At 39.3% G+C, this 14378-nt stretch overlaps 1 protein-coding gene across 1 annotated transcript in view; it reads left to right on the forward strand.

The window, feature by feature from the left end:
* Nucleotides 1-1547: 1547 nt before the first annotated feature.
* The window catches only part of LOC131878408 (FMRFamide receptor-like), a 16713-nt gene continuing 3882 nt past the window's right edge, over nucleotides 1548-14378 (forward strand). The window contains exons 1-5 of the mRNA XM_059224376.1: nucleotides 1548-1739; nucleotides 4445-4634; nucleotides 4722-4752; nucleotides 5046-5162; nucleotides 10051-10242. Coding sequence (XP_059080359.1) covers nucleotides 1632-1739; nucleotides 4445-4634; nucleotides 4722-4752; nucleotides 5046-5162; nucleotides 10051-10242 — 638 coding nt within the window. The 5' untranslated portion in view covers nucleotides 1548-1631. The remainder of the gene's footprint in view (nucleotides 1740-4444; nucleotides 4635-4721; nucleotides 4753-5045; nucleotides 5163-10050; nucleotides 10243-14378) is intronic.

Consider the following 14378-nt stretch of genomic DNA (forward strand, 5'->3'; position numbering starts at 1 on the left):
ACAGATGGGGAGTTCGGTGACAGCTCTATAGAGATGAAGGCCCTCGGGTTGAAGGGCCTTTGTTCTTTAAGAATGAAGCGAGCGAAAAGGCGTTTCAATGGGACATGTCGTTGTCGTCGTCGTTTCAATGGATGATCCTCAGAAGACCTTACGAGTCCATACGTTGATCTTAGATACACTTGTCTCATCCCCATTAGAAAAGATGATTTTGGGCGTGAAGAACCACGTTGGTGATCATGGATGGGCTCCACTTTTCTTAATCTCGTTGCAAAGGCCCATTTCCATGGTCGTTACGGAGGGTCGTAAAGCAAACGAGACAAGGATTAATTATACACGATTAGTTGGCGTGGCTCTACTGAATAAGATTTATAGCAAGTCCACCTACCTGACGGCCTTGCCAAAAGGGTCTGGACCCACAAACGCCTCGAAACTCAACTCAACTGAATGTCACATCCACCTGGATACAAAGTTTTGGCCAGCTTTACATCACGGAAGTTCGGGGGTCTGGAACAACCTTGGGAGTTTGGACTTATCACCGAAGGCCCACGACCACTCAAACTTATCCTGAAATTGTCTTCGCAAAATCAATTAAAAGAAGTTCGGGTGAGCCAAACTTCAAGCTAATGTCATCCTTGTTGGAACACAATTAGATATTTGATCCGTGACTTAACATACGGATGGGTTTCTTGAGACGGCCATGACCTTACTTGCGGCCGTGACTTTGCCAATTTCCCAAACTTTGCTCTTTTCTCGAGAAATCCTGCTTTCATTTTCCTTGCCAGACATAATTCTGCGACGGCAAAAATTAGTGGCCGAGCCGTGATATTTTCGATTGTTTGTGAAGTGCCACTCGGACCACACAAAAGAGGCAATAAGAGTGATATCTAAGATATTGGAAAATACAGTTGACATCACAAAGAATAAATAGATAGTGGAGTAGTTACACTATGTACTAATGGGGAAAATGAGAGCGAACGATTGGAAGTTAAACACTCAGATCTATAACAATCCCCCTCCAAAGTCCACATTTGTCGTCTTTGGAATGAGCTCCTTTTCTGTTCAATCTGTTACCTTTCTTTCTCCGGAATGTTGCTGTGGATTGTGCACTAAGAGCAGACTTGAACAAAAAGTTTACCTGATCAAGAAGATCTACACATCAGTTCCTTATCGGTTTGAAAATCTTTCTCTCACAGAAATGTGAAATTGTCAAATTGTAGTGGGGTTTCAATTTTCAAAATTTTCTTTAAGTCCCCAAATCAACCGACTGACCCACTTGTAAGAATAAACGGCCCCTAGCAAAATGGTCCAACCCTCCTCTCCAAAGGCTGCCGACCAAGCGAAACTTTTGCTCTCGTCTCGACATTATTTGGCGCGATGAACTTCACACCAAAACGTGGTTGGAACAAAAAGGGAAAAGGCCGACCGAACGGCCTTCAAGATGTGCCAAGCACACACACCCTCCCTAAAAGGACGGCAAAAGGAAACAGAGGAACGAGCGCAAGTGCGCGCTTGTCGGCAATGTGGGAAACGAGTAAGACAGGGGGAGCTCTTGATGATGGACATGTTCCGTTAGGTAGTTGGGAGTTGGCGATTAAGAAGTCTAGTTCCACGTCCTCATCTGGGACAGAATCATGGTCGGGACCTCTTCCAGTCGACGTTTATGGTCTTATTCCCTGATCTGTGCGTGGTGTTTGTGTTCACTTTGCGAGAACTCGCTTCAAGATGATTCTGGGGATTCGGTGAGTCCAGGTTCAACGAACCGTATCCTTGAAAGTAAACGGAGTCATAATTTTTGACAACTTTATCATCGTTCTTAAGGACTGGGCTTGGTTAACTGTCGGCACTTAAAATGATCCAATGGGTTTGTGGAGATTTTGCCTTTATAATAATCTGTTCAGCATGTCCAACACACATTTCTTCGGTGCTGTGAGAGCATTTCCTCACAATGGTGTTGATGCATCATAAATGAAAAGTAAAACAAAGTGTTTGGCCAAAAATAGTCCTTAAGGAGAGAGTGCTTTCAAGGCAGTTTGAACCTGTACTAACATGAAGATTCAGCGAAAAGTAAGCTGGGATCTTATACCCAAACCACAGGATCAACAGGATCAACATGTTTTTGTCAGCCGCCCCTTAGGGTAATCTTCTTTTTCATTGGCAGATATGCTTCGTCAATACTTTTCTTGTTAGTACGAATGCTCATATCCTCATGATTGACTCCCTACCTGTTGACTTTGTTTATAAAGTGTGCCAACTTTGAGATATATCAATCTAGCATACCACGTAATTTGCCCTAGATTAGCAATTGACAAGCCGTGGTCCACAAAATCACTTAGAGAGCACAGAAGGTCGTCCCTTGGGGTCCTCCTCGGCCCTCCTCGGCCCTCTTTCCAAACACTCGGGTTGTCTCGTAACCTTTCAGCTTTTGACCCTCAGGGATTTCTGGCTCTCGTTTGAAACCTGATTTAGCCTGAATGGAGAGACAAAACCAGATTGATGGGGACAAGGAGCAGAAAACCTTTGGTGGTGCCTGGTTGGCTTTACCAATCAATTTATGTAGACAAGAGTATAAGAAGAAATTTGGTAGTTCACTGAAAATTTGGCAATTCTTTTATTTTGAGCATCTCATCATCCCAAGGAAACGGTGAATATTTTTTGATAAAAATGTAACCAAGATGAGCTTTTTGTTAATCACATGCAAGAGTCCGTGGGTTCTAGGTTTGTACGCTCTTTTGGAGCAACTGGAAACGATAGAGAGACGCTTTGTTGGGCATCATTTCAGGAAAAGCTTTCTTCATAACTCGTTGCTTTATCATTCTTGTTCCAAAACAACACGTTACATTAATCATCTGATGAAAGCATGCAGAACTAGGTTTTGTTTGTGGCTTTCGAGTTTGCGTCAATCTTGGTTCAATATGAGTTTTATTTTTTTAAGGGGAAGGAGACATGCTCCTAATTCAATTTTGAACGTGTATTCAGTAGAGTATGTTCCAACGATTTTTTTTACGGTTTCCTCAAAAAACAGTGATTTGCAATAGGGTGCAATGGTTTCAATGGAGGTCATTTTTCTTGTACGTTTGACCGCTGGTTCCAAATTGATAAGCTTTGAAAGGGGGCAATTTAGGGTTCGAACCATTAATTTGAGACCTCGAAGTGTTGGGAAAAATATTTGAAGCACTGGGATTTGGAAATAAGTTGATGAATACAGGAGGTCAGAATTGAAAAGAGTAACATGTTGCACAGATATAACTTCCAGGGGTTCCAAGAAGTTAAAAATTTGTTTGGAAACCCCATGGTACACGCATTTATACTTTATAGATGATCACTGACTCTACATGTAAGGGCTCTTCTCTCCTTATGGAAATGAATCCAAATGTTTGTAATGATCCTTGTTCTACGTACTTTGCAATCATTACTTTAGTGCCATGATTATTGTTCCACGACGCACTTTATGATCATAAATCAGGAATAAGAACAGATTCATTATCGTGATGAGTAAAGTAGGGCAAACCCAATCCGAAAATTGTTTCCAAAATCCGTATCATTGGAGAGTTGGTGTAACCCCTCGATCATTGTTAGCGAATAAGAAGCAATCAATCGATCAGAAAACGTAGTACACATATTACTGTAATTGAGTTCTACCTCAGCAAATTCACCAGAACCTCTCAGATCCGTAATCTTTTCAGTAGAATCTAAGCCAACGTGATCGGAAACAAGCAAAAAAAAACAAAAATGAAAACTTGATCCAAAAGCTCTTTCCAAAATTGAAACCAGGATTATAAGCTTTGCTCAGGGGTTCATCTCTCTCTAGAACATTGTGATGCTTCCGAAGAGAGATCAACAACTTTTGGAACGCACATTTTGCTGCGTATTCATCTATCTAAGTAGCATCGGTTGGATCCAGAATGTCAACCAAGATATAGGGATAATCATCTTTGCGTTACCAATATTATTCACTTGTCAAGTGCATTCAATTCAGGGTGGGCTTTCCTGCCGGTTGTAACTTGACCCAAATCGGAGGTGAAACTTGACACCAGAAGGGCCCTTGTTCATTTGGTACTAATGAGATTCCATAATTAAGGCTAAGAATGCCTCTGCCACGAGGAAATCAAAACCTCATCACATCAGGGCGATAAAGCAAACAATAAAGGCTCTTCCTGAAAAGTCAAGAAATTATATGTATCTTTGATTGCTTAACATTAACATTGGTTTGCTTTGTTCCTCTCCATATGGCCCCCTTGTTCCTTGATCCACAAATTAGAATATTTGCTACCCTCAAGGGGACTAATATCCGCCCAAAACGTTTGGATGCACGATGGTTTCATGTGCAGCTAAGTCATGTAAATGCGGCGCTAAGCCTCAAATTTGGATTAAAATTCATCCTATGAATAATAACCACGAGGAAGGAAATTGAGCACTCAAGATCAAACTCGGTTGGTTTTGTTAGGTGAATGTTCAATGGACCTCAAAACTTCCCGCTGGGGCTTTTGAGGATGTGGTGGGTCCACCCTCAGCCCAAACCAGTGGTTCCAATAGCACCAATGGGTCCACCACAACTTCAAAGGATTGTGGCTCTTGGGAACCGAAGATCGACAAATGCAGCTTCTGGATGGAAGGAGTACTTATCAGTATAACAGGTTAGTTTGAAGTTCACTATCATGCAAGGTTGACCTCGTGGCGGTTTGTTTGAGGAAAGGCTCTTGATTCGCGGACTTTTATTCTAGGATCCTTTGGATTGGTGGGAAACCTAATCAGGTAAGACCATCCCAAACCTCGTGTATGGAATATACAAAATCATGGGACCGGATGTATGTGTAGAGATAACTTTTAAAGGCATGACGGATGACGCTCTCCGTTTTTCACGTGGCTTTCGTGGGCATGCATGGTTGATTGAATTCGGGGTGGATAACCAAATAGAAAGTGAAAAGAGACTTGCTCTGTGGCGTGTTAAGGTGGCCTCAATAATTAGATGAAGCCTCGGAACTAGAATGTTCATGGCTCAATTTTGTTTTTAAGAATGAGGCACTTATGTAAAGATTTTGTTTCAGTATGGTGATTCTGTCCAAGCCCAATATGTACAACTCGTTTAATCAGCTTCTGATCACGCTCTCGGCCATGGATTCAATATTTATTATTCTGGCGATTGTGGATTATTCGTTTGTTCGGTAAGCTGGAAGTTTTCCTGATTTCATCAACTTTTTGTATATTATCAGGGCTGCCATTTTGACATCTTTTCCTGTACCATTTTTTCCAACATTGTACGTATAAGCCCAAAACTATGGAAGTCGCCAGCTAAGAATTCCCTTGAGATTTGACTTGCAACTAGTAATCGTAGTCAGTGGTGGGTAAATTTGGTGCTTCCTGTCCGAAGTAGGTCTTAAAAAAATGATATGAAGCTTGAGCTATAATACACAAGGAAATGATATGTGTATACTTGTTAAGAACCATAAAAGCCAGTCAGTCTCTAATGGTTCGGGTTACTCTGGGGAACCCACGAGGAAAATGTACGCATCCTGGAACATACGAGCGGAACGGAAATGGTTACGTTTCAAATGAACGCTTCTCCGGATTTGGGTTAAAGCTTAGCTTATCTAATGGACACGCGTGCATAGTTTTGGGAAATGCATTTTGTTTTGTCAACTTTAAGGCGTCTTGGTCCAAAAAAAGGCGTCTCGGATTAAAAAAAAAGTTTTTTCGGTCGTCAACTCGGTCATACCAGATCATGAATATGTAACTCGATCTCCCCAATGACAAACAGGTCCCATATTCGGTTCTGACAAGTCTAGAAAAGATAAAACATCTCATTCAAATCAATCTAATGTACTTACAGGACTAATGAGAAATAGATATCTGCCTCTTTTGAAACACTAATGACCTCCCTCAGGCCCATTACGTATTGCTGGCGTATGGTATGGCACTCCCAAGGGTGACTCGTTGATCCATCAGAAGGGTGTTGAGGGATTGCCTCAAGGAAAATGAGAATTGAAGATGTCGTTCCTATTTACGGATCTATCTGCCTTTGAGATTCATTTGTATTACCCATATGGGAGAAAATGTGCAATTGGTGCGTAGACAATGGGTGAACTGAACGATTAAGGACAATAGAGAGACATGTGATGAGACATTATCTTTAGATATAACGAGAAGCCTTGACGTCATGAGGCTAAAGCCAAGGGGGGGGAGTCCATGGATCCTAGCCTAACATGCAATTTCTTCCACCTTTGATACCAATCCAACTCAATGGCTCTCTACTCATCATTGGTTATTCAACCATGCTAGTCATGTATATCTAGAAATGTCATATGTATATTCAAAGGAGCTCGTCGACCGAGATTCGACCCAATCTTTAGATCTCCCGGAATAGTGAGAGAAACCTGGTTGAGATCCCTTTGTTATGGTCCAGATGAGTCAAAGACGTCGACTGATGTGCCCTAAATCGTTCAAGTGAGCGTCATTTTGTATGTTATCCCATAGAAAGCCAAGAGTAGTAGTTTCTCTGCGAGGGGGTTTCTTTTTTACGTGATGCTTCTTGGGTTCTCTTTTTTTTAGAAAAATCGATGTTCAATTAGACGCTATTTTTTTATGACTTATTTGATGCTAAGCTTGCTTAAACTCATTTCAGGAGAGTACATGCAACGTACATGCAAAACACTACAGTAGCAATGAAGTTGGCCAGTTGAACTTCAAAGGGATAAAAGGCCAAGTTCATCGAAGAAAGTGCCTTCATTCTCGTAGCACAGCCATGAAAAGTAGGGTATTGTTGATCTTTGCCAAAAGTTTTACCTATCTGCGTTTGCCGAAACTTCGCTTTCGACTCCCATTTGCCCACGAACCCATTGCTCTCCAATTTCAGGATGGCCCCAGATAAAAGCTAAAGCCGGAAATTGTCAGTCAACATGTAACGATGAATTTTATAGAATGTCCAACATACAAAGTACGTAAGAAATAGATACTCTGCACGGGGGTTTTGAACACTCACCCTACGAAAATGTAGGCTGTATTTCAAACTGGAGAGTGCTTGAGAAGCTAACAAAAATTGCCTCTCATCTCTACGTTGGTACTTGCTACACTTAAAGGTTCTGAACCAAAACATCAGCGTGCCATCACTTTTTATATTCTTTCTTCATGGAAAAGGACTTTTTTCTAAAGATACGAAAAGGCTGTACATTTGGACTGGGAAAATGGGCAATCATTTATCTCTAGTTGATCGTGCGACGTGCGATGACCGCATTCATAATGTGGTACTTCAAGATGCTGGAGTTGTGGTTTGACCTTATTCGATCCTCTCAATATTTCGAGTACTTCACACACAATGGTGCTCCTAAGGGAGGTCTGACTTATTCTCATGCGGCTTGTATTATTTCGTTATTTCGGGGGAAGCTACTTTAGCAACGGAGATCCCCACTTTGATCCTACAGATTAAAGGAACGATTTAGGGGGGGGAGAGAAAGAGCGGCCTCGAGGCTGTTGGAGGCCTGGGAACGAACCCCTGTCTTGCTAAGAGATCCGTAGACAGGAGTTGTCAAACAATTTACTCTTACCATAACACTGGGTTTGAACATAATTAGTTGACTCTTTCACAACGTCAACAGATTATACTTGGTGCAACTGTCGTTGGTCTTTAATTATGATTAATTGGCCACCGTGCATAACTTTTAATGTGCCCTGTCTAATCATGCAACTATCAGGTTTCTTTCTTTTGAGATTAAAAAATCTTTATAAAGGTATCAGGAATGACCAAACTTATATTTTGTTTAAAAAACACAGGTCAAATACAAAAAAATCATTGTTGAAATTGTGATTTAGACCAAAATCTTGGACCATTAATGATTCGTCATAGAAACACATTTTCCATGACGACAGAATTTAAGGATTCGTTATTTATTTTATGACTTTCATATCTTGAAATGTTCCGAGATGTTTTGTCCAAGGTTTAGACGATAGTTGACAAGTGGTTGGATCAATTCCTAAAGGTAAGCGTCATCTTTTTAGAAGTCGTATGATCGTATCTAAAAGCTTTTAAGAAAAAAATAAAAAAAAGCAAAGCAATCCACTGCATTTTGAATTTAGTCTTTCAACAGTTGAACATTTCTCATACAAAAGGCGATAAGGTTTTCAAATTGGATCATATGAAAGACTAATTGACCTTGAGTTGAAAAGGGGACCTTGATTCCCACTAAAATCACTATCATGGTTGATGATACACTCACATCTTCACAACCTCAATTTACTATGAACGATTACGACCTTTATGGTATTTATTTCTTCTAACGTGGGGCATAGAGCCAGTACAATCGCCAACCAGAATTCAAAAGGGAAGCATATGACTTAAATATGAAGCAAGAAACTTGTTCCCACATAATAACTGAACAATTACACTTTATTCTTTGACGCAACGATCCTTGCAAGTCTCAAAATCTGTAATTTACCTACTGGCTGAAAGGCACATGCATTTTGGCTGACGAAGCTATCAATTAAGTTATTGGTTCGAACTTGTCCCCTTTGGCTGCCTATCCCCATCTGGAACATTCCAATAATGCTTTGGACAAAGGGCTAGCTTGGCCTTGCGTAGTCTTTTGGCCACTCTCTGGCCTGTTCAACTGAATAAAGAAGAATTTCTTTGTCATTACCTTATCGTATGTTTGGCCAATAATAGAGCTAAAGACTCACGCTAGGGCGCAATTTGTTCCATTTTTGTAGATCATTTGAACAATAACGGGTCATTCAGCAAATCGGCCCTCCTGAATGCATCCCCTGGATTCCATATTAGTGATCGGATTGCAATGTTTTGCGGCTCCCTGAATTCCCCTGCCTCTGCTGCGCTGCCTGCTGTGCAAAAATTTGCTGCATATTGTTAAAAACCAACAGACTATAAAGCAAAAACGAAAAGTCTTGCGATCGGTCTCAAATGCACTTTGTCAAAATGGCAAGACTTTTCGTATTTAAAGTCCTTTTTGCTTAATAATGTGTAGGTTTTTAATGATACAACGTGCACATTCCTCTTAAACGTCATTAAGAGGAACAAGACCCGATGCATTTAGGAGAGCCGTTTTGTTGAATGCCCCGTTATTTCATATCAAAGACTGCCCTTCGAGAAGTATTTTGGCGATTAAATTTTATCAATAGGCATCGTCAGAAAACAGGCTAGTTTAAAGCCGTTTTAAAAACAAAGCCTCGCTCGGAAACGTTGTCTAAATGGTCTAAATAGAAAAGCGATCAATTGAAGACCATAGACTATATTGGGGCCATAAGAATAACGATTGGCCAATTACATAAAGTTCAACTCCAACCAAAGAGCTTGTGGTTCAGTCAAGCAACGAATCAATCAATGACATTCAACCTAAAGATACACGATGTTCGGTTATCATTAGGTCACAAATTGTATGCAATATGTTTTGTACTACAATCACTGCTTTTTGGGGTTGAATTGGCATTTATGAAGCCCCATTCTGTTTGAACTGCACTGCAGTCAGATATACACCGTTCAAATTTGGTAATAGAAAAAGGGAGATCCTATTAATTGAGGAATGTAAAGGATTAGACTAACCTTGCTCAAAAAATGATAGTCAGGAGCATCCCTCATGATCCATCTCACTTGACCTATTTTTTTTGTCTCATTTCCTCCTGAAAAGATCTGGGATATGGACTATTAACTATGCTTCTATTCAGCCAACCACCGTCTAGCCATTCATCTCCGTTTAAGGATGTTTTTTTTTCGTACGAGACAAGCCCAACTCTTCAATGTAAGTCAAGAATTCGAGTGTTGATGTTATCTTTTTAAGAGATCATTGGGATGATACACTCGTCGTCCGTATGACTACCGAATGTTCCGTTATTCGAGTTTGTTTGTCAAGGCATAAAGCAATCCGTTCAAGGCCTTAGCACACCCGTATGTGATCCCACCCAGTCTGCTGCTGCTGCTGCTCATACTGTGATGTGGGCTTGTGTGTACATGCGTAATTTACCTTGGAAGCTCTTGAGCCGGCTTATGCAATGCCTTCGAGGAAATATGTTCCCATCCTTCCAATACAATTTTCCCGTGTTCTATTGCAGGGCGTTCAAGTGGTCCTTCAAGGCCTTTGTCTATTTGTTTCCATACGTCATCTACCCTTTGAATAATATTTCATTCTGCGCCTCCATCTTCACTACTGTGGCCATGGCTTATGAAAGATACATTGCGGTCTGTCGACCACTCCATTATCGGGATATCACAACGCGCTACTCTGTTCAAAGAAGGACCTTAAGGTAAGGACAAACATTCGGATGATTCGTTATCGCTCAAGGGACATTTGACTTAGCCTAAAACACAGGCAATAACGGAAGGGCAATGACACGGTTCGGAAAGAGCTCATGCAGAATAGGTTCAATATGAATGAGAGTACATATTTACATGCAAACTGCGAAGAGATTACCGATTGGAATGATACTTTATGGGTGGTCCAATCAGGAAGAGGAAGTGGATCACAGAAAGTGTGTCAAGGTGAGCTGAAAAGTGGATGCCTTGATTGGGAATACATTTGACAGTGATGCACCATAAGGGCCAAAACAGACTTATTTGGGCTATTCAAGAGGAACCAGATGCCCTGCTACGTAATCTACCATGGTCAAAATGATTGCAATGTCTTCGTTAATTTGGAATTTGAGGTAGTTGGTCATGAATGGAAGATATTGAAATATAAACAAACGCCTGTAGTGAGAGAGAGAGAAAGTCTTAAATTATGCCAAATAATGTAAAGAAATACAGAAAAATCTCCCCCCTCCCAAAAAAAGGTATGTTAAAGAGTTGAATTTATGGCAAGTCGTTTTATTAATAAAGATGGCCATGGTTTAAATTCCGTTCTTTATTGACGGTTGACTATGTTAGTTGAATTGAATGACGATATTTTGTGAAAAAATGGTCAAAAATATTGCAAACAACATCATGCGTTGGTTTCAGATTTCATTATTGGACAAAATTGCTCTTTGTAAGGGCATGATTGTTAGATTAGTTGATTAACAAACGTATGCCAATTCGTGATTCCTAATTTGGAGACGATTGATTGAACCATCTTAAGGAAACAGTTCCAACGTGAATTTTTAAACCCAAACTTAAACCTGAAGATTTGCCCGATTTATGTTCCTGTTTTCCTCTACTTACTTAAACCTGAAGATTTGCCCGATTTATGTTCCTGTTTTCCTCTACTTTTGGTCTTGAACTTTGAGATCTTCTTTTCGCAAATGAGTTTCATTGAAAGCTCGGAATAGAAAAAGAAAGATGGCATGTTTTCAAGAACTCATAACAGGTCCAAACATTCTCCACAATATCTCCAGCAGCTAAAGTTCCACCAAATCGTATCTCATAAAAACCAAATCTTAGTTGCAAATCGGATCATATTAGCTAGCTCGATGACAGATTGACACATTGTCGATGGGAAAAAAAATCTGATAAGACGTCATCGTTTGTTTTAGATATCCTAGCAAGGACTCGGTAGGTATAGTTAGTGTCCTTGGTCCAAATGACATTTGAACGAGTATTTAGAAAATACTGAACAGTAATCGATCAGATAGGCACACAAAAGGTTTTCGGTTTTTGCACTTCATTATGAACAAGAGAGGATATTGCGAACAAAGAAGTTGATTTTGTTCGCGTTGAGATCCGTTAATCAAAAAGCTGATGTCGTAAACCGTGAGTCTGTTATTTTTGATAAAAAGTATTGGAAATCGATTGTTTCTTGCTATTCAATGATTTGGCGAAATAAGATGGCAGAGTTTGTTTGTTAATCTGCAACAAAATTACACGTTCATTAATCCCTGATGAAGAAGTTAACCGCAGCTAATAATGTATTTATACCCGGTTTGAAAGGAAATGAATATAAGTGGTCAAGGACGGGATTAGTAAGGGTTTCCTGAAGAGTCTTGGGTTCATTAAGTAACTGGAACAAATCGTGTTGCGTGTCTTGTCTTCTTAAAGTGCGGCAGTGTATCCAATTAGGCTGGACAAGGAGGTGGCTATATGAATAGAGGTCCATCCAATTGTATTCGGATACTCTCTGATCCAATACAGAAACCAGGCAAAATACTGATGTTGACCTTATCTTGAATTTGATCTTACACTCCAGCCTGTTTACAACTATTATGACTTGATTTACATATTTATGCGTTTATGCGTTTATAATTCAAGGTGACTGATTTTGAAATCCGCGATTATCTAGTTCCCTAATTAGGAGCTACCACAACCGTAGTTCATTTTCAACGAGTGCTTAAATGTTTCTGGCAAACACTGACGCCAACAATATTTCGGAGCTTTATTCGATATTACCTCATTCGTCATTTCCATTTAATCACATCGAAAATCTTTGTACGCCCATCTTGTCTCACCCTTTAAGCTCTGACTAAACTTGGTGAGATGTACAGAAAAACACAAGTTGAAAAGAATACTCCGAGCTAGTAGGGAAAACCAAGAAGTATGGTATCTATCTGATAGTATGATAAATAAGTATAATGATTCTAGATATCTATGAGGAATGAATCTGGCTGGCTTGAACAGCATGATCTATGTTTTGTTCACATTTCTTCACGGGAGGTTGATGTCAATTGGTTCTAAATTTTCCGTCACCCTGGGTCTCAAGAAATTCAGTCCAGAAAATATTTAGCCCCTTGTCCATTTACCAATAAGCATACAGCTTGCAAATGGCGTTTTTTAATTATTCTTGGTGTCAATGGCAAATTTGTTTGAATTTTGAAGTGGAACAATGAAGCTCAAAAAAGAGCCTTGAAACAGGCTTTCAAAGTTCATTCAACACAGTGAGATTAGGTGTATGTGTCAAACACTTAACGCTTTATCAAATTAAACATCACATTTCAGAAAGGAACATCAATGTCTTGACACCCTGTGCTATTTCTTTCTTCGAAGTTCTTTGCTAGTTTCCTTATTTTAAAATACACTACATGCATAATTTGATTTGATTTCGTTTCCGATCATCCAGAGTCATTTCAATTTTAGATAGTCTGATTTTGGTAATCGAAGTATACGTACATCAACAAAACGTGCCGTCCATACAGAACCATGGCCAGGTACTTGTACGTAGGTAAGGAGAGGGATCTTTTTTTTTACCTAGATGACTAACTGACATACTTACTTGGGAGAAGTCTTATCGGAAGTTCCAGCTTAAAATTAGAATTGACCTCTCAGGTTATTAGGCTTCATTGTCGATTTGTCTAGGAGATTTTCCTCGTTCCATGGGCTTTCGAGGTGAAAGTTGAGAAGATTGAAGACTTTAATCCACGTGAATTGGCGGGCGTGACTTTTTGGACCGATCGTTTTTGGGCGACAATCCGTTCCAACGACCTTCAAGTCACTTATGGACCATTTTGGACACACCGGCCAAAAGCTTTTGCGCTTGTTCGTTATCTACCAGATGTTGCCAAGAGCTCAATTACTATAGACTTTTCACTAACGTTTTTAATTTCCAAGATATACACTTAACCAAATTCGTTATCTTGATACAATACAGCTTTATAAAGTCAAAACAAATATCTTTAATATATTTTGAATGTTAATAAGTCAAAGCCACACTATAATCAGGGCATTGGTGCTGGGTAATTTTAACAAAGATTTAAAAAAAAAATTTTGAAAAAGCTTAGGAGCTGAATATCAAATATCCAATAATACTTCTCATATTTGTAATATACATAACATATTTATAAGGAGTGCATGAATTACACTTTTATAATACATCTAAAAACTAAGATATATGTTTCTATAAGAAACATTGAGAATCTCATTTCCTGACATCAAGCGCATCTTTAAAAGTTAAAAATATGCCTAACAATGTCTCAATTAACTTACTTATGGAAGAAAACCATAAGTATAGGAAATATGTCATTATTAGATTTTAGCAATTCGTAAGAAATTCAATTTTTAATATTAGTACTTTTTAAGAAGAAATCCCAAATGACTGATGATTTTAAGTAAAACATTTTTGCAAAAAGTTAATAATGTTGAATAAATGAAGCCAGATAACCAGAATATAATGTTTAGCTATTTCAGTTTTTGAATCCTTTGCAACAGCTGCATTCTACTAGAGGGAGACTTTGTTCCCTGCTTGCTTTCTAATCTAACGTAAGAAAAAAGAGTTAAGAACCTGTCTTTCAAATACCTTTTTGGGTATGTTAGAGGTATGTGGCAAAGGTTTTAAAGACTTATCTTGCTCTTGGAACCATCAATGAGCATTTTTGAAGTAGAGGATAGGTTTCATACAGAATATCCTTTATATTTGTAGTTTTAAAGGTTCGTATTTTTGGACACTTTTTTTTGTCCACTTTTGTCCACTTTTGTCCACTTTTGTCCACCCTTATTTTTGGACACTTTTGGACACTTTTGGACGGGGTGGACAAAAGTG

Source organism: Tigriopus californicus, chromosome 3 (genome assembly GCF_007210705.1).
Source record: "Tigriopus californicus strain San Diego chromosome 3, Tcal_SD_v2.1, whole genome shotgun sequence".
Classification (NCBI taxonomy): Eukaryota; Metazoa; Arthropoda; class Copepoda; order Harpacticoida; family Harpacticidae; genus Tigriopus; species Tigriopus californicus.